Source organism: Salmo salar, chromosome ssa15 (assembly GCF_905237065.1).
Source record: "Salmo salar chromosome ssa15, Ssal_v3.1, whole genome shotgun sequence".
NCBI lineage: Eukaryota > Metazoa > Chordata > Actinopteri > Salmoniformes > Salmonidae > Salmo > Salmo salar.
The window spans coordinates 88,214,152-88,234,981 of record NC_059456.1 but is presented as its reverse complement, the minus strand read 5'-3'; the positions used below and the strand labels follow the sequence as shown (position 1 = coordinate 88,234,981).

Here is a 20,830-nt window from a genome sequence, read left to right as displayed (position 1 = left end):
TTTATATGGTCATGTCCAGAAACAATTATAGTTTTACTCTCTCACTCAATTCATTTAAGTTGTGTGACAGAATGAAACGGAAATGAGTTCCATACCAGTCTTCCGTTTGCCTTAGCCAATCGTTTCGATTGATAGAGACACACGAGGCTCAACTGGCCAATCAGGTTACATTTCGCTGCAACCGCCATCCAATCAACGATACGCCTACTTGCGGGCCCGAATCCCCCTTCAACCTTCAGTAGTGCTTTTTCTGTAGGGGCACCTTCAACTAGCTTCGCTGAGCACTGTCTTTCAGAATAAATATATTTTCCCACAGACATCATGTCCTTTCTGGCTACCAGTATCAGCAGGCTAGCGCCAAGACTCCTTCAGTCAAAGGTAAGGCGAGGCAAAGAGCCTCTTCGAAGTAGAGTGGGCGTCAGTGTTCGCTAATTTGCTAGAAACTAACAAGTAAACTTCAACAACTAGCTAGCCGGCTTGCTCGCTCTCCAGGAAACATGTCGGTTGTTGTTCATGTATGCTAGTGGCTACACATCGCCAGACTGTTTTGAAGCTTGCCAACAGTGGTCCTCTCTTAAATGTGTTGGCACTACTGTTTCTCGTCTTTTTAGGTTAGCTGCGAGCTAGCCAGTTGAGTGACGGATAACGTTAAATAACAGGAGATTGATTGTGTAGGAGGTCGACGTTTGACAGCTAGTTAGCTATCCCTCATCTCACATGGAAGTAATTTAAACTGCTTGTTTAGATCCCCCCAAATAATGCATAGTCTTATGTTAGCTATCTACTGTCAGCAGTGGCAAGTTAATTGGCTGGCTAGCTAATCTGCTCCTCCACTTCCCCTCATTTGACCTTCAGTGCTAACATTTCCATTCATAAGTAAATGTCCTAACTATTAGCCAATACAACAGCAACTATCTAGGTTTGTTCATTTTCGGGTGCTGTATTGTTGCCAAGTCTCCATTAATGTCGCAATCTACACTGAAAAAAATATATAAACGCGACTTGTAAAGTGTTGGTTCTGTGTTTCATGAGTTTATAGAAAAGATCCTAGAAATGTTCCATATGCACAAAGCTTTTCTCTCATTTTGTGGACACTTTTTTTTTTTTTTTTACATCCCAGTTAGTGAGCATTTCTCCTTTGCCAAGATAATCCATCCGCCTGACAGGTGTGGCATATCAAGAAGTTGATTAAACAGGAACCCGCCCCTATCCATAAATCAGAGCCTAATTTATTTTTAATGGACTGATTTCCTTATGAACTGTAACTCAGTAAAATATTTGAAGTTGTTGCATATTGTGTTGATCTTTATTCAGTATACCTAGCCAGTTAACTATCCAATTATGTAATAGGTCTATGCATGTGCAACACTGAAGTTTCAATAACACACATTGATTTGAATTCTGTCTTGTCTATCTTGATTTCATGCATTCCACAGAGGTCTGTATTGATTCCTGGGTGCCACTGCTACCTCTTGCCTGGAAACCCAAAGTTAAATTGCATTGAATTCTATGTCCGGCAGAAATGAGTGTTTTGAATCAGGAAAGTTACCTTTCACGACCTCTACAAGCCAGAATGTTGAATACAATTATATTTTAACATACTTTACCGGTTGTCTGTGCAGTTGGTCCTTTTGGCAGTAGGAATGTGAAGCAATATCCACAAGAAAGTATAATTACATTAACTTTTCAAAGCTCTGGTAGTGTGTTCAGATTTATATCACCTGAAGCATGCACAGAACCATGTAAACATGTGCAGGAGCTTGGTAAGTAGACATGAGGCTCGTGCATGTATTCTTTTTCTTGTGCACATGCTTCAGGTGATAGAAGTCTGAGCGCTACCAGCACTTTCAAAAGTTGATGTAATTATACTTTCCTGTGGATATATTGTCTCCTACTGCCAAAGGACCAACTGCAAGGACAACTGGTAAAGTATGTTAAAATCTAATTTTATTTGACATTCTGGCTTGTGGAAGTTGTGAGAGGAAACTTTCCTGATTCAAACGCTCATTTCTGCCCATTGGGTTTCAAGCAACTACCTCCTTGGTCAGGAGTAAGACTTAAAAACTGTCTGAGTGTCCTTGGCACGCCGGCTGTAACTAGATTGTAACCTACAGTACTGCCTTCACCCAATTACCCTCCTGCTCAGATCATTCTATTTCTATGGCCCAGATAGCTGACAAATCACGGTAACTTGCAACATCTTATTTGGACTGTTCACTTTCAATCCTCAGACAGATGTACCTCTCGTTCACCAATGAGGGCTCCCTCTTTGATTCTCAGTTGAAGCATTGATGACGTTGTGGAACTGTGTACAGTAGTCCCAGCACTTTGTCTACACGTTAATGCTTGCTTGCGATACGGTTTTGGAAACCTTTCATTAAATAAAAGGTTAAATGAATACACCTTTTTATAGCGTTAGGATTCACACCCGGCCATATAGCCAATTAGAACTGCTGTAACATGGCAATCTAGCATCTACGAACAACTGTGTGTATCGGAAGGAGGATGCCAGAAAAGTGTTGTAACTGGAAAATACTGTCGGCTGCAAATGTGATAAAACCGGTTAAAATAGTGTACAGTTAGTGTATATTTAGCTTTTCTAGGAATTAATGGTAACAGAAAGGGGGATACCTAGTCAGTTGTACAACTAACGCCTTCAACTGAAATGTCTTCCGTATTTAACCCAACCCCTCAATCAGAGAGGTGCGGGGGGCTGCCTTAATCGACATCCACGTCTTCGGCGCCTGGGGAGCAGTGGGTTAACTGCCTTGCTCAGGGGCAGAATGACACATTTTTACTTTGTCAGCTCGGGGATTCGATCTTTCGGTTACTGGCCCGACGCTAACCACTAGGTAAATGTACTACTGGTGATAGCAAACAATTCACACACTTAATTTATGAAACAATGCATTTTATTTTACCTTTATTTAACTAGGCAAGTCAGTTAAGAACAAATTCTTATTTTCAATGATGGCCTAGGAACAGTGGGTTAACTGCCTTGTTCAGGGGCAGAACGACAGATTTTTACCTTGTCAGCTCGGGGATTTGACTTTGCTACCTTTTGGTTACTAGGTCAACGCTCTAACCACTAGGCTACCTGCCGCCCCCCGAATGTGCATTGTGCAGTCCCCTTCTTGGACTGTGCCATCCCCGCGGCCTCCGCAATGGATTAGTTCACTGAGATGGGCGTGCATAAGACGGGTGTCTCCTGTGCCAATAAAATATATATATTTTTTAATCACACACACACTACCGTTCAAATGTTTGGGGTTACTTAGAAAGGTCCTTGTTTTTTTTTAAAAAGCAGATTTTTGTCCATTAAAATAACATCAAATAGATCAGAAATACAGTGTAGATATTGTTAATGTTGTAAATTACTATTAAAACCATTTTGCAATTATGTTAGCACAGCTGAAAACTGTTCTGATTAAAGAAGCAATAAAACTGGCCTTCTTTAGACTAGTTGAGTATCTGGAGCATCAGCATTTGTGGGTTAGATTAAAGGCTCAAAATGGCCAGAAACAAATAACTTTCTTCTGAAACTCGTAAGTCTATTCATGTTCTGAGAAATGAAGGCTATTCCATGCAAGAAATTGCCAAGAAACTGAAGATCTCGTACAACGCTGTGTACTACTCCCTTCACAGAACAGCGCAAACTGGCTCTAACCAGAATAGAAAGAGTGGGAGGCCCCGGTGCACAACTGAGCAAGAGGACAAGTACATTAGTGTCTAGTTTGAGAAACAGACACCTCACAAGTCCTCAACTGGCAGCTTAATTAAATGGTACCCGCAAAACACCAGTCTCAACGTCAACAGTGAAGAGGTGACTCCGGGATGCTGGCCTTCCATTAAAAATCGAATGATTGATCACTGTTTTAATGTTGAATTATAGCTGCTATGGGATGTAGGCTGCCCACACCTAAAGTAGAGTTCCACCCAGTGGGAACGTAGCCAGATGGGACTCCCTAAAAACATGCCACTTCCATACAGCTACACCCGGAAGTGACTTTTCATCCCAGGTTTTTGCTAAACCTAACACTTTTCCTAACCCTTTTTGCTAACCTTAACCTAATTTTCCTAACCTGCCACATTAATTCTCCTAACCTACTATGAAAAAGTTACTTCCGGTTGTGGCTGTATCGAAGGGGTGTGTTTTTTGGGAATCTTGTAGCCAGATGTCCCTTGCGTTGATCCCCTGGCTCCATCCCCCTTCCATTGACTTTGACAATCTGACTGATGAGTCTGGTCAGAGATCTGTATATAATGACGAGATGCTCATGTCTTTGCCCTAACAATGGGAGCCGTTGTCCCGAAGGCAGGTGACAAGCTTAAATAAAAAAACAAACCCATAGAAACGCATTGGGCTTATTTTGGACATGTTTTTGCGAGAGTGAAACCTCTCGCTTCACCTCTTCCTCTCTGGTCTGGTTTCAGACTACTGGTAGTAATCACCTGCTAAGCTACAAGATTACTGGCAGCCAGTCAACAACTTTCATATCCTGCCTGGGCTGATTTAAAAATAACTTTTTTTTTAAATTATTTTTATTTATTTACTCACTCAAGAACATTCCTGTTAATCCCACTCAATCTCCTAGTTCTAGTGACCGAGTCCTTAGGGTCATCTGCCATTGATGGGTGGTAGCCTTAGACAAATGCAGCTGGATAGCTGGAGTAACAAATACATTATGGTTCATTGAAATTGAGAAATATTGCTAGCTTTTCGCTATAAACCCTCTAGGTTCATTTTCATTCATTATACTAGCTGCTCCCATTTACCTCTGACAACAGTATAATGGTCTCCACTGTTATCTGCAGTCAAGGCAGACATTGCGGTTTGCCGGACCAGATAACAGTTATCTATACAGAACCAATTACCTGATCTGCCCACCCTGTTGTGGATGTTGTGAGTCTATGGGGTTGGATATTTAGGCTGAGAAGCAGCGAGAAATCAGGATTTCATGGTACTATCAGCTCAATGATTAAATTAGGCCTACTTCTAGTAGTCTAGCTGCAGGTATTGGAAATCAGAGTGCAGTTGTGCTACGCAGCTAATTTGAAGCTTCTCTAATGCTTCCTATACACTCAGTGCTAACCATGTCTTTGTTTTGACCACAGACCCTCCCTCAGGCTCATGTTTTCTGATGCTTGCATTTTCCTCTCTGCAGAATGCCTCATGTGTCATTGTGGCATCCAGACATGCCAGCTCATCATCAGTAAGTACTCTCAGACCACCTCTTCAAGGCCACTCATTGTCAGTTTGCCCATTATTAACGTTATTGTTGGTGAAGCATGATATTAATAGGGATTGACAAGAAGAGATTTCCTTCTTTGTTCTCTTTGCCATTATGGACCATGCTGACTTTATAAGCCTGTGTTTTTCAACCTATGTTTTGGATATAATGGTTGTTTAACTAACACAGACTTGGCAGTGTTATCACACAGTGTTATCACACAGTGTTATCACACAGTTTTCACTAGGTTCTCTGTAGTTGACCTTTTTTTATATAGGCTGGTTTTCAACACATTTTATTTTAACTGAGCTTTCAGAGACATGTCTGTGTTTTTGCAGAATTTAAAGGATGTTCTATCAGACCTCATCCCAAAAGAACAAAGTAGGATCAAGAGCTTCAAACAGCAGTATGGCAAAACCAACATTGGATCGATCACTGTTGATATGGTAAGTAATTGAGCCGTATTCATTATCTCAGAACATAATGTTGGTAAAACCATACAAGAGAATCAAAGGCTTTTAATGTAGAAATAAACCACTGTGAGAGGAAAATACTTTTATTGCATCAAATGGTTGTTTTATGCAATAGAATAAGGGGTGGTTAGAACGCTCGTCTATGTGTTCTACTGAGGATGGGCCTCTGGGAGATAACACTGACAGGAGATTTATGATGCCTTTGGGGATACCGCATTCCAGAGCATGAGTTAATGTTTCTGTTCTATACGGTACCAGTGAGACATGGCTCCAGTATGGAGTTGGGGGGCCAGACACTGGTCTCTACACAATGAAAACAGTTTTTACAGAAGATACTGTCTGCTGTGAATTATAAGTATCTTTCATACAAATCTTAACCTTGTGACCCATTCTATATATCTGTTGTTTGTCATATAGGTTGAAAGGGGTGTATCTTGGCTATAAAAGACCTTTGTACTTTTGTCTCGGGGCTCTCAACGAATCATCTGAGGGTGATTCGTCGACCAGCCATCATTATCGTAGAGCACTCAATCGGTTCACTTTATATGTTTGTGTAGTATTGACCTGCTCTATTATTAAGTGATTTAAAGATTTAGTTTAAGTGTAACTCTGACTTGTGTGATAAGGTTGTCTCTCCTCATTTGATAGTAAAGAAATGAACCACCACACCACAAAGATCAGAAAAGCAAAATTCCATTAACAAAATGATGTGTGGTGAGGGTCTTTAGTTTATCAATATGTACAAATGGATTCATATTACTTTATTATAAACCGGCTGCTACGTGATTGGGTCTGATGTTGCCCCTCAGCCATCCCCCTTTTAGCATACTAGCGGTCATGTAATGTACCACTACTCAGCCTGCTCCCTGCCAGCTGAGCACAGCCTCATGATGATGTGGCCGATGACACTTTGCTTCTTGAAAACTTGATTGCTGACATTCAAAACATTGAGACTGTACCAACAGCGGACTAATGCATAAAAATACCTCAAATATAAAGCTGAGTCACAGCTCTTGCCTCCCACACCAGAAATCACAGCAGACTCACTCCAGGGTTACACACACCTCAGCTCTTACAGAGACCGTCATCCACACATTTATCATTCACATGACATCTTCACCCTTTTTACGACTATGAAGAATGTAGATTAATTAAGATCAGGGTCATCTTTACACATTTTGATCTGAGACACTTATTTCTGGACTTTGATCAGAGAGAATTAGTCTAGCCTATATTGAGCTTTCTGTACAGAATGTAATATCCGTTTCACAGGTCTATGGTGGGATGAGGGGCATGAAGGGTCTGGTGTACGAGACCTCAGTGCTGGATCCTGATGAGGTGTGTTCCCTGCCATCACAACACAAATAATCCACTAAACAGTAACACCCACAGAATAATTAATGTGTGAATCTGAGTGCCTTCAGAAAGTATTCAGACTCCTTGACTTATTCCACATTTTGTTACAGCCTGAATTCAAAATTGATGAAAGCAATTTCTCGCCCATCTACACAAAATACCCCTTAATGACAAAGTGAAAACATGTTTTTAGACATTTTTGCACATTTTATTGAAAATGAAATACAGAAATAAGTATTCACACTCGAGTCAATACTTTGTAGAAGCACATTTGGCAGTGATTACAGTCTTTCTGGGTAAGTCTCTAAGAGCTTTCCACACCTGGATTGTAGACCATTTGCCCATTTTATTATAAAAAAAATTCTTCAAGCTCTGTCAAATTGTTTTTTTGATCATTGCTAGACAACCACTTTCAGGTCTTACCATAGATTTTCATGTATATTTAAGTCAAAACTGTAACTCGACCACTCAGGAACATTCACTGTCTTCTTGGAAAGCAACTCCAGTGTAGATTTAGCCTTGTCTGTTAGTTCATTGTCCTGCTGAAAGGTGAATTAATCTCCCAGTGTCTGTTGGAAAGCAGACTGAACCAGGTTTTCCTTTAGGATTTTGACTGTGCTTAGCTCCATTCCGTTAAGGACTGGGGAGTTTTTCAGGATAAAAAATGAACAATTACAGGCACACCCATAACATGATGCAGCCACAACTATGCTTTAAAATATAGAGAGTGGTACTCAGTAATTAGTTGTATTGGGTTTGCCCCAAACATAACTTTGTATTCGGGACAAAAAGTTAATTGCTTTAACAGATTTTTTTCTAGTATTACTTTAATGCCTTGTTGCAAACAGGGTGCATGTTTTGGAATCTTTTTATTCTGTACAGCTTCCTTCTTTTCACCCTGTCAATTAGGTTAGTATTGTTGAGTAACTACAATTTTGTTGGTCCACCCTCAGTTTTCTCCTATCACAGCCAATGGCCTCAGGGTGACATCCATGAGCAGTTTCTGTCCTCTCCGGCAACTGAGTTACCATCCAAAGTGTAATCAATAACTTCACCATACTCAAAGGGTCTTTATTTTTGTATTTTTTTTTTTTACCCATCTACCAATAGGTGCCTTTCTTTGCAAGGCATTGAACAACCTCTCTGGTCTTTGTGGTTGAATCTGTGCTTGTAATTCACTGCTTGACTGAGGGACCTTACAGATAATTGTACGTGTGGGGTACAGAGATGAGGTAGTCGTTCAAAAATCATGTTAAACACTTATTGCACACAGAGTGAGTCCATCCAACTTATTATGTGACTTGTTAAGCACATTATTTTTACTCCTGATCTTATTTAGGCTTGCCATAACAAACGGGTTGAATACTTATAACATTTTTGTTTTTTCTTTATTAAATTATTTTGTGTAAATTTTGAAAAACATATTTCCACTTTGATATTAGGGTATTGTGTGTGTGTGTGTAGGCCAGTGACAAAACATCTACATTTAATCCATTTTAAATTCAGGCTGTAAGACAACAAAATGTGGAAAAAGGGGTGTAAGTACTTTCTGAAGGCACTATGTAAATTGTGTCAAATTTGTCTTTAGGGCATCCGCTTCCGTGGCTACAGCATTCCAGAGTGTCAGCAGCTGTTGCCCAAGGCTCCAGGAGGTCAGGAGCCGCTGCCTGAAGGCCTCTTTTGGCTGCTGGTCACAGGACAGGTCCCCACAGAGGAACAGGTGAGATGGGGCTAGGGCTAGATGTGCTAAGTCTAATTTAAACTGAATGTGAAGATTTAGTCTGGTCAAGTGAAAAAGGAGGTTAAAGGGTAGCATAAACATAACCACATGGATTTGCATTATTATATGCACGAAAAGTTTCAATGCCATGTTAGACCTCACTTTTATTTTTCAAGTTATTACATAAAACCGATCAGAATGCCGAAGTCATGCCGGAAAATGTTTTTTTGCGGGTTGTGGCGTTTTATATGGAGGACCCGGCCAGTCAGCATATTCCCTATAATGTAAACTCCAACAGAAATAACTTAATGTATAACTTCAAATTAAACCAAATCGTTTGCACCTTCATAACTACTGGTTTCAATAAAATGTTCAGCTAACTTAAAACCAAATTAATTTATGAATTTATTGATAGAAATCAGCTTGCAAAGTTGCTAGCCAACTAGCCTGCTAATGTTAGCCCTACTAGCCTGCTAACGTTAGGTTAGCACTGCATGAGTCAGCCAGTTGCAATCAACACCTAGCTTACAGAAACATTTAAAGTAAACCAAAGTTTTGAACATGCATAACACCATCTAAACAATTATCAAATAATGTTTCCGTATATGCAGTTATCTTAGCCAGTCAGCTAAGGTTACTTATTTTAGCCTGCTTGCTAGCATAGCCAGCTAACTAGCCTAGTTGGCCAACCACCACGGTCGACATAGCTAAGTGGTAAGCCAGAGAACAACACCAACTATTCTAGCACACGCAGGAAAAATATATATAAATCTAACAGATATAAAGTAGAGAGCGTGGAGACTTACCAATTGACAGCTGAGTTAATGACCAAAGAAGAGCCTAGGAAGAGGCCTTTTCACCAGCCTGAGGGATCAGCTAATCCAATAGAGATATAGGGAGGTAAATCCACATTGAATTTACCTGGTTTATCTCATTACTGTTGACTCTTGTGATGTACCGGTAGGGAACAGAGGTTGCTGGCTTAACATTCACGCTCGGCATAGCACCTGGTTTCAGTCACTCATTCCGAATCCTGCCTTCCACTGGTTATAGCTATCAAAGTCCTCCGTGGTTAAATGAGCACTGCATACAGTAGACGTGCCCGTGGTTCCCTTCATCCAATCTGCTCGCTTCAACTGGTCCCACTACAAAGCTAGCTTCTCGTTTTTGGGCCACAAATTGTGGGTATTACTGTACCCAGCAATGACCCAACTCCAACACACATCCTTGGCATTTGGTGTTTGCTGCAGCTCTTTCTTGAAGCCACCACGAGATGAGATCTAATTCCACCCTAATATGGCTCAGCTGGAGGAAATTCCTATATTACATACTAGAAGCAAGTTACTTTATGGTTTAGGAGGAAGGCATTGAAGTTCTACAACCATAGCAAAGTGATGGGGATTTATAATGTTTGGGATTGAAGAACATTTCCTGTCTCAAATTTTTTATTGGCCCTACTTGTACTCACCGATCATGTTTGCATCTCATCTCTCCAGGTGAGCTGGTTGTCCAAAGAATGGGCTAAGCGGGCAGCACTCCCCTCCCACGTCGTCACCATGCTAGATAACTTCCCTACCAACCTTCACCCAATGTCCCAGTTCAGCGCCGCAATCACAGCTCTGAACAGCGAGAGCAGCTTTGCCCGGGCATACTCCGAGGGCGTCAACAAGGCCAAGTACTGGGAGGTAAGTCACACAGATAGAACTCAGCAGGTATTCTTCACTGACCTGGGTTCAAATGGTATTTAACTTTTTTTTTTAAATGCGTTGTCTGTGTTTGATTGAGCGTGCCTGGTGAAATGGAACAAATAGAGGTGTAAACCATGAACATTTGGCGCTTCAGGCAGGCTAAAGCCAACGCTCAAAGTATTTGAAAGATTTTAAATATAATTTGAACCCAGGTCTGCATTCCTCACAATACAATGCAGTACAGGCAGAGGTTTGGCTAAAGGCATTAAACCAGTGTGTGATGCCAGATCAATGAGTAGTCTTCACTAAACCTTGACTGATTTTCAAGTGTCTGTTCTTTTAAATGTGAATTTTAACACGCACACCAGGTCTCCCTTGAACAAGAGCATATTCATCTCTTCCTCGACTTCCTGGTTAAAGATTAGGCTACATTTAAGTAAATAGAAACGCATCCACACTGTTTATTGTGTAGAGCAGGGAATTACAGCCCCAGAGTTCGACAGACAGACTTGAAAAAGCTCACAGACCAAAACATCAACAGGAAATCACCTACCGAGGTAATCGTGTGTGGGATTTATCATCTTTCAGTGAGAACCTGTGGGAGACAGTCTACTGACTGTTGATTAAACCACCTACCCTTCTCTATTCAGTTCATCTACTCTATTCCTGTGGATCTACTCTATTCCTGTTCATCTATTCAGTTCTTTTACTCTATTCCAGTTCATCTATGAGGACTCCATGGACTTAATTGCCAAGTTGCCATGTGTTGCTGCTAAGATCTACCGTAACCTGTACCGTGAGGGAAGTAGCATTGGAGCTATTGACTCCAACCAGGACTGGTCCGCTAACTTCGCCAACATGCTGGGCTACAGCAACTCTGCTGAGTTCACTGAACTTATGAGGCTCTACCTCACCATCCACAGGTATTTTACTATGGGCCAGTTTCCTCCTTCCCCTTCCTTTGCCACTAAATTCTGGCATTGCATGATAGAGAATTGTGAAACCCTCAAATATAAAAATTCTCTGCCCCCTAGTGTTTATGTTGCATTAGAATGATTCTACAGTTTTGGGGAGGTTAACGCTGTATTTGAATATAGCTCTGTATAAATGTTTTAGTTAGTAATAATCAATAATGTGAAGTACAATTTTGTAATGAATTACTATACATTAAAATGAATGTGACCCTTTGGGGTTTCAGTGACCATGAGGGAGGCAACGTCAGCGCCCACACAAGTCACCTGGTGGGCAGTGCTCTGTCCGACCCTTACCTCTCCTTCAGTGCTGCTCTGAACGGGCTGGCTGGACCTCTGCATGGGCTGGCCAACCAGGTCTGTGTCAATCCTGTCCTTTGCTCTGCACAGTCACATGGATGGATAGATAGATGGATGGACAGAACGATAGTCATGTTGGCGTAACTGGCTTTTCCTTAACATCAGCACAACAGTGCTTTTATAGAGTGTTCCTGTTTTAGACTTGCTGAGATTATAACAGTATGTTATTGATGTGTGTTTCTGTGTGCCCTGCAGGAGGTACTGGTGTGGCTGACGGCCCTGCAGACGGAGATGGGAGGGGAGGTGTCTGATGAGAAGATGAGGGATTACATCTGGAACACACTCAAGTCTGGCAGGGTAAGAGCACATCTGGCTTCACTATTACGACGCATCTTACCAAAAATTCCCTAGTTCTCCAGGATTCTGGGAATCAGGAAGGAGTGAATCCTCCAACGGGGATCCTGAAGAACACAGGACATTTGGGGGAAGTTTGCAACCCTACTCCTCACACCCTCTCTCTCTGCCGTAGGTGGTGCCAGGCTACGGGCATGCTGTCCTGAGGAAGACTGACCCCAGGTACCAATGCCAGCAGGAGTTTGCCTTTAAGCACCTGCCCAATGACCCCATGTTCAAGCTGGTGCACCAGCTCTACAAGATCGTGCCCCCAGTGCTGCTAGAGCAGGGTAAGGCCAAGAACCCCTGGCCCAACGTAGATGCCCACAGTGGAGTGCTGCTGCAGGTAAGCAATATTCTTTATTCGGGCATTCTGCTCAACAATGTCCTATTGTAATGTTACGTATTGCAATGTAATGCAGATCCATTCTGAAACTTCGATGGAAGTTGAATTTGAAAGTGCATTCTAAATGTATTTTCACCAGTCAGCATTACAATCCAGATGTACTTCAATTATAAGCATCACAAAACACAGCACCTGTATGTATTAGTTTAGTCTTATAATCATTCAATTTTTATTGACCCTCTGTAACAAAACATATTTGATCTCTCCCTGGCCTTCTCCCTGACCTCTCTCCACTACAGTATTATGGGATGACAGAGATGAACTACTACACTGTGTTGTTCGGCGTGTCCCGAGCCCTGGGAGTGCTGGCCCAGCTGATCTGGAGCCGAGCCCTGGGCTTCCCCCTGGAACGCCCCAAGTCCATGAGCACGGACGGACTCATGACCCTGGTGGGGGCCAACAAGTCAGGCTGAAGAGGGAGAGGAGAGAAGGGAGGAAATAACAAATAAAAGCTGACCTTGCCCCCATCCCATGAAAGAGATTCAAAGAGACAGTACACTTTTTTAATTTATTATTATAAATCAAAAATCCCCAAAAAGGGCGTTTTGATATTTACATTGTTTGGTGTGAGACACTGTTAGGTATTCATAGATATGCTATATTATATATCCCCGCTTTGCCTCCACATTAGGAAGATAAAGAGAGAAGATGCAAAACACGTACTCATACACTGAGTGTAAAAAAACAAGAACTCCTTCCTAATATTGAGTAGCACCCCCCCGCCCCCTTTTGCCCTCAGAACAGCCTCAATTTGCCAGGGCATGGACTCTACAAGGTGTCGAAAGCGTTCCACAGGGAGGCTGGCCCATGCAGACTCCAATGCGTCCCACAGTTGTGTCAAGTTGGCTGGATGTCCTTTGGTCCACAACCCATTCTTGATACACACAGGAAACTTGAGCGAGAAAAATCCGTCAGTGTTGCAGTTCTTGACACACTCAAACCAGTGCACCCGGTACCTACTACCATACCCCGTTCAAAGGCACTTCAATCTTTTGTCTTGGCCATGCACCCTATGAATGGCACGCATTCACAATCCATGTATCAATTGTCTCAAGGCTTAAAAATCCTTTAACTTGTCTCATCTCCTTCATCTACATTGATTGATTGAAGCGAATTCAACAAGTGACATCAATAACGGATAATAGCTTTCACCTGGTCAGTCTGTCATGGAAAGAGCATGTGTCCTTAATGTTTTGTGCACTCAGTGTATATACAATTCACCTGCCTAGAGATTACAGCTAGTTTAATTTATGTCCAGTGTTTGCTAACCCCATGCCTCTAGGTATGCTGCCCAGTCTGTCACTCCACCTCATTACTACAGAGCTCCCACCTACCTCTGTTCCTGACTCAAGACAATTACAGCACAGTAGGCTAATGGGGTCTTGTAGCATCTCATCAGCTTTCCCCATGTGCCTGGGAGGACTGGGTCATCAACAGATTGAAGATGTGAAGGGGCATAAAAAGTAGCATGGAATCCAAACTCGTATACTGTTTTATTATTGTTTCAATTGGCGCATATCCGTTGATTTCCAGGCTACATAAACATAGAATTATGTGGGGAGTTACAGACGAATGCCAAATGGTCATCAATTGAGATTTAACTTGTGGTAGTTTGACATCAAGATTAACCCCTTTAAAAAGCAAGCACAATTAATAAGGAAGCAAGTTACTTCTAATTTCGGTCACATTATGCTGGTATTAGTTGCTGAAGCTTTGATTGTCTGGAAATCCTGGCCTAATCTAAAACAGGGAAACATAATTTTTTTTGCCTGAAACCCGCACCCCATTTATCTATACATTTCCCCCAATGTCACTCTAACCATTCTGATTTCACTCCCAAGAACACTCCAATAAAGAAAAAGGTCTTTCTCTGTAAAAGTATCTAACTTCCACGGAAGATGTTCAATTTCGCCGAAGAAGGATGCAAATCAGGAAAAAAAGGGTACTGCCCCCTTTAAAAATATATATATATAATTTTTTTTTATTTTTTCGTCTGGCTTGATTCCCTGACTTCAATGGATTTAACCTTGAGCACACCTCTATGATCAAAATAACCTTTAGTTTTTTTGTCATTCAATTGTGTCTTACATTCTTTTTCAAATTCTGTCTGGGCATCTTTTGTAATGTGGGATTTGTGTGGGTAGGATGTATATGATAGAGCTCTGAATTGAAGCCTGGAGTACCCAAAGGCCTGATTTAATAATAGCATAGACTTGTCATCTTTGAAGGATTGGGAGTACAAGGTCTTCTGATTTTAGTATGTACAAGAATGCAAGCTTGAACATAAGTGTGCAGTCGGGGGCTATTTATCTGTTGAAGTCCTGTCTTCATTTTGTTTATTAACTGGGTGGTTCGAGCTCTGCGTGCTGATTGGCTGACAGCCGTGGTATATCACGCGTATGACAAAACATTTGTTTTTACTGCTATTATTACGTTGGCAACTAGTTTTAATAGTAATAAGGTACCTTGGGGGTTTGTTGTATAGGCATTGTGTTGCACCTAAGAACTGTAGAATAGTGGTCATATAGCATACACTATAGTTAAGCAATAAGGCCTGAGGGGGTATGTTACTAATGCCCCAGAAAAGCGCTTCAGTGATCAAAATGAGCACTTGTTGGTTTAGAATCCTTCATTCTTAGCAATAGTAAAACCCCTGTTAGATTTGTCCTTTTTTTGGTGTTGAATGATAAACCTCTAATGTATAAAGATAATAATTTGTGGTTTTATTTGTACTTTGTATATAGTTATGTATAGCTTGAATGAATGAGCTATTTTCAGAAAGTATTGCTCAGTCATACAGATGTGACTCCAACCTCACACATCTTTCTGTTTTATGTGTCGCTTTGAAAGTTACTCTTGTAAATAAATCTAATAATCTGCTGTTTAGGGGGTGTTTGCTTTGACTGTTTTCAAGCTTGCTCTCAAGCAGCAGATATTGGTTGCAGGCACATAGCAGCTTTACCTGTGCTTACATGTTTATCAACACAACATGCTATATAGCAGCTGTAGCACTTCTCACACTGCTTTCTGGAACAACTCATTCAATGTCTGTCAGACTTCACTGACGTCAGTCCCTTCCGATTTCTACGCCTTGCTATTCTCTCTTGGCTTCATGTTTTTCTGTGTTCATTCTTCTTGGTTTGTCTTGTGGAGCGTGGTTATTTCTGATCATAGAGGGTCTAAAGAACGTGTGGAACCAGGGGAAGATCTATGTAGATGGGATTCAGTTGGCGAAAGCTATAACGGGATGGGTCAAATAGGTGAAAGGCGCTTAGAGCAAATGGGAAACCAATAAATGTTTTTATTAACGCTTGGTGTCATGTTCATGTTTACTCGTGGTGTGAAAAGAGGTTGAAAACTGACAAGGTTATTTCAATAACAAATGGAAAATTGCAAAGTCGCTGGTAATCTAGTCCTGGCAGATTGTCCTCCTGTCTCAATGTCCTGGATGAACTGTACATAATCAGATTAGGACTGGCATTTCCAGGTTTTGAAATTAAGGAATGAGAATACCCTTGTGCATGTAAAAAGATAATACACAACCAGCCATGTTTACCTTATGTCAAATATGCCCAGCAGTCCATGTCTCACCTCTGGCTCTCTTGTTCCTGGCTCTGGAGAACTGCAGTCATGAGACCAGACCGAGGATAATGTTACACACTGAAACAACCACTCAGCCGCTGTTGCATGAGCCCCCACTGTGTTCATAAGTCTCTGCACCATGTCTGTTTCTGTATACAGGGCTAGACAGCTGAATCACAAGGAAGTGGGGCTTTGTTTAGTTAATGTCTTACAACCAATTTATGTTCGGTTTAAGTACAGTATTACCCAACATGGCAGTCTTTCTTCCGTTGTTGCGATTTAATTTGTATAGGTATGGTGGTGTATGGGAGATATGTGTAATAATAATTGGCAGATGGTTAAAGGACCCATCTCTCTCTGCTGTTATTAATAACTGGCCCAGATACCACCACCCTGCTCTGGTTTCCCTTTGAAAAGGCAGCATCCCATCCACACACAGCGGAACCCCCACCACCACCACTAACACACTGATTCACACTTCTTCACCTGTTGCATTCGGCGCATGTGACAAAATGTGATTCGATTCTTTTTTTTTCCTCTTCAGCTTCTGTGCTTGACACTGCAAAGGAAACAACTCGATAAGGAGTTATGACAATATGTATTTGGACTACATTGTATGGATGCACATTCCCAATATTCCATTCCATTGATGTGTGATTTTGTAGTGAGCAGTGACCAGCTGCTCATGGTCAAAACCAGAATGTGACATTTTGCTGAAATTCTAATTGAAAATAAAAGTAGGGCATAAATATAGTGTTTGTTCTCCAACTGATACCATGGTTACAGAAGTGTAAATGAACACACTAAAAACAACTTAAATTTGATCAGCACGCCAAACTCAAACATTATATGCTCATACACTGGGTCTCAACACCCGTCTGTGCATTATTGCTCACTTAGATCTAATCGGCAGAATAAGTAAAAGGTAGGCCTAATTAGGAATACAGTAACATGATTCACAATTCCACCTCCATCTTTATTTACAATACACACATGCACACAAATACAATTGCCCTATATCAACCCCCGACAGGGAAAATGAAAAGCAATGAATACAGCGGTTCTTAGGAAGGCTAGAGGTGCAATACTGTTACATCAAACTGGATGACCACTAGCAACTTATTGGTTGCTTTTGAACATAAAAAAAAATACAAAAAGGAAGTTGCTTTGAAGTATTGAGACAGTGGTTATGTGTCTTGGGAGTCTTGCTTAAGAACAAATGAATAGTCTTGAATCTAAAAGACACACTTAAAATAGCTTCCTATGTTAACCTTTCATGACCTAGAGTAAATTCCACCACCATAGCAAAAGGGCAAATACATACCAGTACATTACACATTTGTTAGACTTTGCTGAGTCCTTCATTACACATGAACTAAAATATGTGCATGTCTTCCCATTAAAATGTAGGCAAACCCAACAGAAATACAATTCAAAAGAAAACATCCTACACAAGTAGCCACATCTTTCATGCATAAATACTGCAATAAAATAACTTTGTCTTGTTTAATTTATGAATGCGCTAGGCAGCCTGTCTTGACACACACAGCCATCTTGACACACTTTATAGAATTTTCACAGCATATCGACAAAGCTCCTTTTCTCCATATTTACATACAAGCTCAACATTTAACAGACAAAGGCGCAGACTACATTTAAATACGTTTTTTTCTCCACGAAAAATAAAGCACTTGAACAACATTCTCTCTGCACACACACAACAAGTGAAAGAAAGCTGTTTTTAAATACATCTCTACAGTACCAGTCGAAAGTTTGGACACAAGTACTCATTCCAGGGGTTTTCTTAATTTTTTATTTCTATTTTATACATTGTAGAATAATAGTGAAGACATCAAAACTATGAAATAACACATATGGAATCATGTAGTAATCAAAGTGTTAAATTAAAATAGAGTTTCTTCAAAGTAGCCACCCTTTGCATTGATGACAGCTTTGCACACTCTTGGCATTCTCTCAACCAGCTTCATGAGGTAGTCATCTGGAATGCATTTCAATTAACAGGTGTGCCTTGTAAAAAGTGAATGTGGAATTTCTTTCCTTTTTCATGCATTTGAGCCAATCAGTTGTGTTGTGACAAGGTAGGGGTGGTATACAAAAGATAGCCCTATTTGGTAAAAGACCAAGTCCATATAATGGCAAGAACAGCTCAAATAAGCAAAGAGACATGACAGTCCATCATTACTTTAAGACATGATGGTCAGTCAATCCGGAATATTTCAAGTTTCTTCAAGTGCAGTCGTAAAACCCATCAAGCGCTACGATGAAACTGGCTCTCATGAGGACAGCCACAGGAAACAGACATCTCAACATCAACTGTTCAGAGGAGACTGCGTGAATCAGGCCAAAATGGTCGAATTTCTGCAAAGAAACCACTACTAAAAGGACATCAATAAGAAGAAGAGACTTGCTTGGGCCAAGAAGCACGAGCAATGGACATTAGACCAAAGGAAATCTGTCCTTTGGGCTGATGAGTCCAAATTTGAGATTTTTGGTTCCAACCGCTGTGTCTTTGTGAGATGCAGAGTAGGTGAACGGATGATCTCTGCATGTGTGGTTCCCACCGCGAAGCATAGAGGAGGTGTGATGGTTCTTTGCTGGTGACACTGTTCGTGATTTATTTAGCATTCAAAGCACACTTAACCAGCATGGCTACCACAGCATTCTGCAGCGATACGCCATCCCATCTGGTTTGCTGTTAGTGGGACTATCATTTGTTTTTGAACAGGACAATGATCCAACACACCTGCAGGCTGTGTAAGGGCTATTTGACCAAGAAGGAGAATGATAGTGCTGCATCAGATGACCTGGCCTCCACAATCACCCGACCTCAACCCAATTGAGATGGTTTGGGATGAGTTGGAAGGCAGAGTGAAGGAGAAGGAGCCAAGAAGTGCTAACCATATGTGGGAACTCCTTCAGGACTGTTGAAAAAGCATTCCAGGTGAAGCTGGTTGAGAGAATGCCAAGAAGGTGCAAAGCTGTCATCAAGGCAAAGGGTGGCTACTTTGAAGAATCTCAAGTATAAAATATATTTAGATTGGTTTAAAAAAATGTTAGTTACTACATGATTCCATATGTGTTATTTCATAGTTGATGTCTTTCCTATTAGTAAAAATAAAGAAAAACTTGCAAATGAGTACACACACACACACATACAGTTGAAGTCGGAAGTTTACATACACTGAGGTTGCAATCATTAACTCATTTTGCAACCACTCCACAAATTTCTTGTTAACAAACTACAGTTTTGGCAAGTCAGTTAGAACATCTACTTTTATAAAACAAAAATAGAACTGTTTGGCCATAATGACCATCGTTATGTTTAGAGGAAAAAGGGGGAGCCTTGCAAGCCAAAGAACACCATCCCAACCGTGAAGCACAGGGGTGGCAGCATCATGTTGTGGGGGTGCTTTGCTGCAGGGCTGGTGCACTTCACAAAATAGATGGCATCATGAGGTTTGAAAATTATGTGGATATATTGAAGTAACATCTCGAAGACATCAGTCAGGAAGTTAAAGCTTGCTCGCAAATGGGTCTTCCAAATGGACAATGACCCCCAAGCACACTTCCAAAGTTGCGGCAAAATGGCTTAAGGACAACAAAGTCAAGGAATTGGAGTGGCCATCACAAAGCCCTGACCTCAATCCTATAGAACATTTGTGGGCAGAACTGATAAAGCGTGTGCGAGCAAGGAGGCCTACAAACCTGACTCAGTTACACCAGCTCTGTCAGGAGGAATGGGCCAAAATTCACCCAACTTATTGTGGGAAGCATGTGGAAGGCTACCTGAAATGTTTGACCCACATTAAACAATTTAAAGGCAATGCTACCAAATACTAATTGAGTGAATGTAAACTTCTGACCCACTGGGAATGTGATGGAAAAAATAAAAGCTGAAATAAATAATTCTTCTCTACTATTATTCTGACATTTCACATTCTTAAAATAAAGTGGTGATCCTAACTGTCCTAAGACAGGGAATTTTTACTAGGATTAAATGTCAGGAATTCTGAAAAACTGAGCTTAAATGTATTTGGCTAAGGTGTATGTAAACTTCTGACTTAAACTGTATATACACACACATATACACACAAACACACACACACAACCGTTGAAAGGTTTGGGGTCACTTAGAAATGTCCTTGTTATTGAAAGAAAAACAAATGTTTTGTCAATTAAAATAACCTCAAATTGATCAGAAATACAGTGTAGACATTGTTAATGTTGTAAATGACTATTGTAGCTGGAAACGGCAGATTTTTTTATGGGATATCTATAGAGGCCCATTATCAGCAACCATCACTCCTGTGTTCCAATGGCACATTGTGTTGGCTAATCCAAGTTTATAATTTTAAAAGGCTAATTGATCATTAGAAAACCCTTTTGCAATTATGTTAGCACAGCTGAAAACTGTCATCCTGATTAAATAAGCAATAAAACTGGCCTTCTTTAGACTAGTTGAGTATCTGGCGCATCAGCATTTGTGGGTTCAATTAAAGGCTCAAAATGGCCAGAAACAAAGGACTTTCTTCTGAAACTCGTCAGTCTATTCTTGTTCTGAGAAATGAAGGCTATTCCATGCGAGAAATTGTCAAGAAACTGAAGATCTCGTACAACGCTGGGTACTACTCCCTTCACAGAACAGCGCAAACTGTCTCTAACCAGAATAGAAAGAGGGGTGGGAGGCCC

The 20,830-nt window shown here is 40.9% G+C and overlaps 1 protein-coding gene across 1 annotated transcript; it reads left to right on the top strand.

The window, feature by feature from the left end:
* Positions 1–125: 125 nt before the first annotated feature.
* Positions 126–15,847, top strand: LOC106572524 (citrate synthase, mitochondrial). Its single transcript, XM_014146760.2, has 11 exons — positions 126–378; positions 5,166–5,213; positions 5,570–5,677; positions 6,977–7,042; positions 8,649–8,780; positions 10,277–10,465; positions 11,189–11,391; positions 11,667–11,796; positions 11,995–12,096; positions 12,269–12,478; positions 12,778–15,847. Exons 1-11 carry the CDS (start codon positions 322–324, stop codon positions 12,949–12,951), a joined length of 1,419 nt encoding a protein of 472 aa, XP_014002235.1. The 5' UTR covers positions 126–321; the 3' UTR covers positions 12,952–15,847.
* Positions 15,848–20,830: the final 4,983 nt, after the last annotated feature.

Coding starts and splice junctions, on each gene's coding strand:
- LOC106572524 (XM_014146760.2), top strand. CDS start 322: ATGTCCTTTCTGGCTACCAGTATCAGCAGGCTAGCGCCAAGACTCCTT. Junction 379..5,165: donor CAAGACTCCTTCAGTCAAAG/GTAAGGCGAGGC, acceptor TCCTCTCTGCAG/AATGCCTCATGTGTCATTGT. Junction 11,392..11,666: donor CTCTACCTCACCATCCACAG/GTATTTTACTAT, acceptor TTGGGGTTTCAG/TGACCATGAGGGAGGCAACG.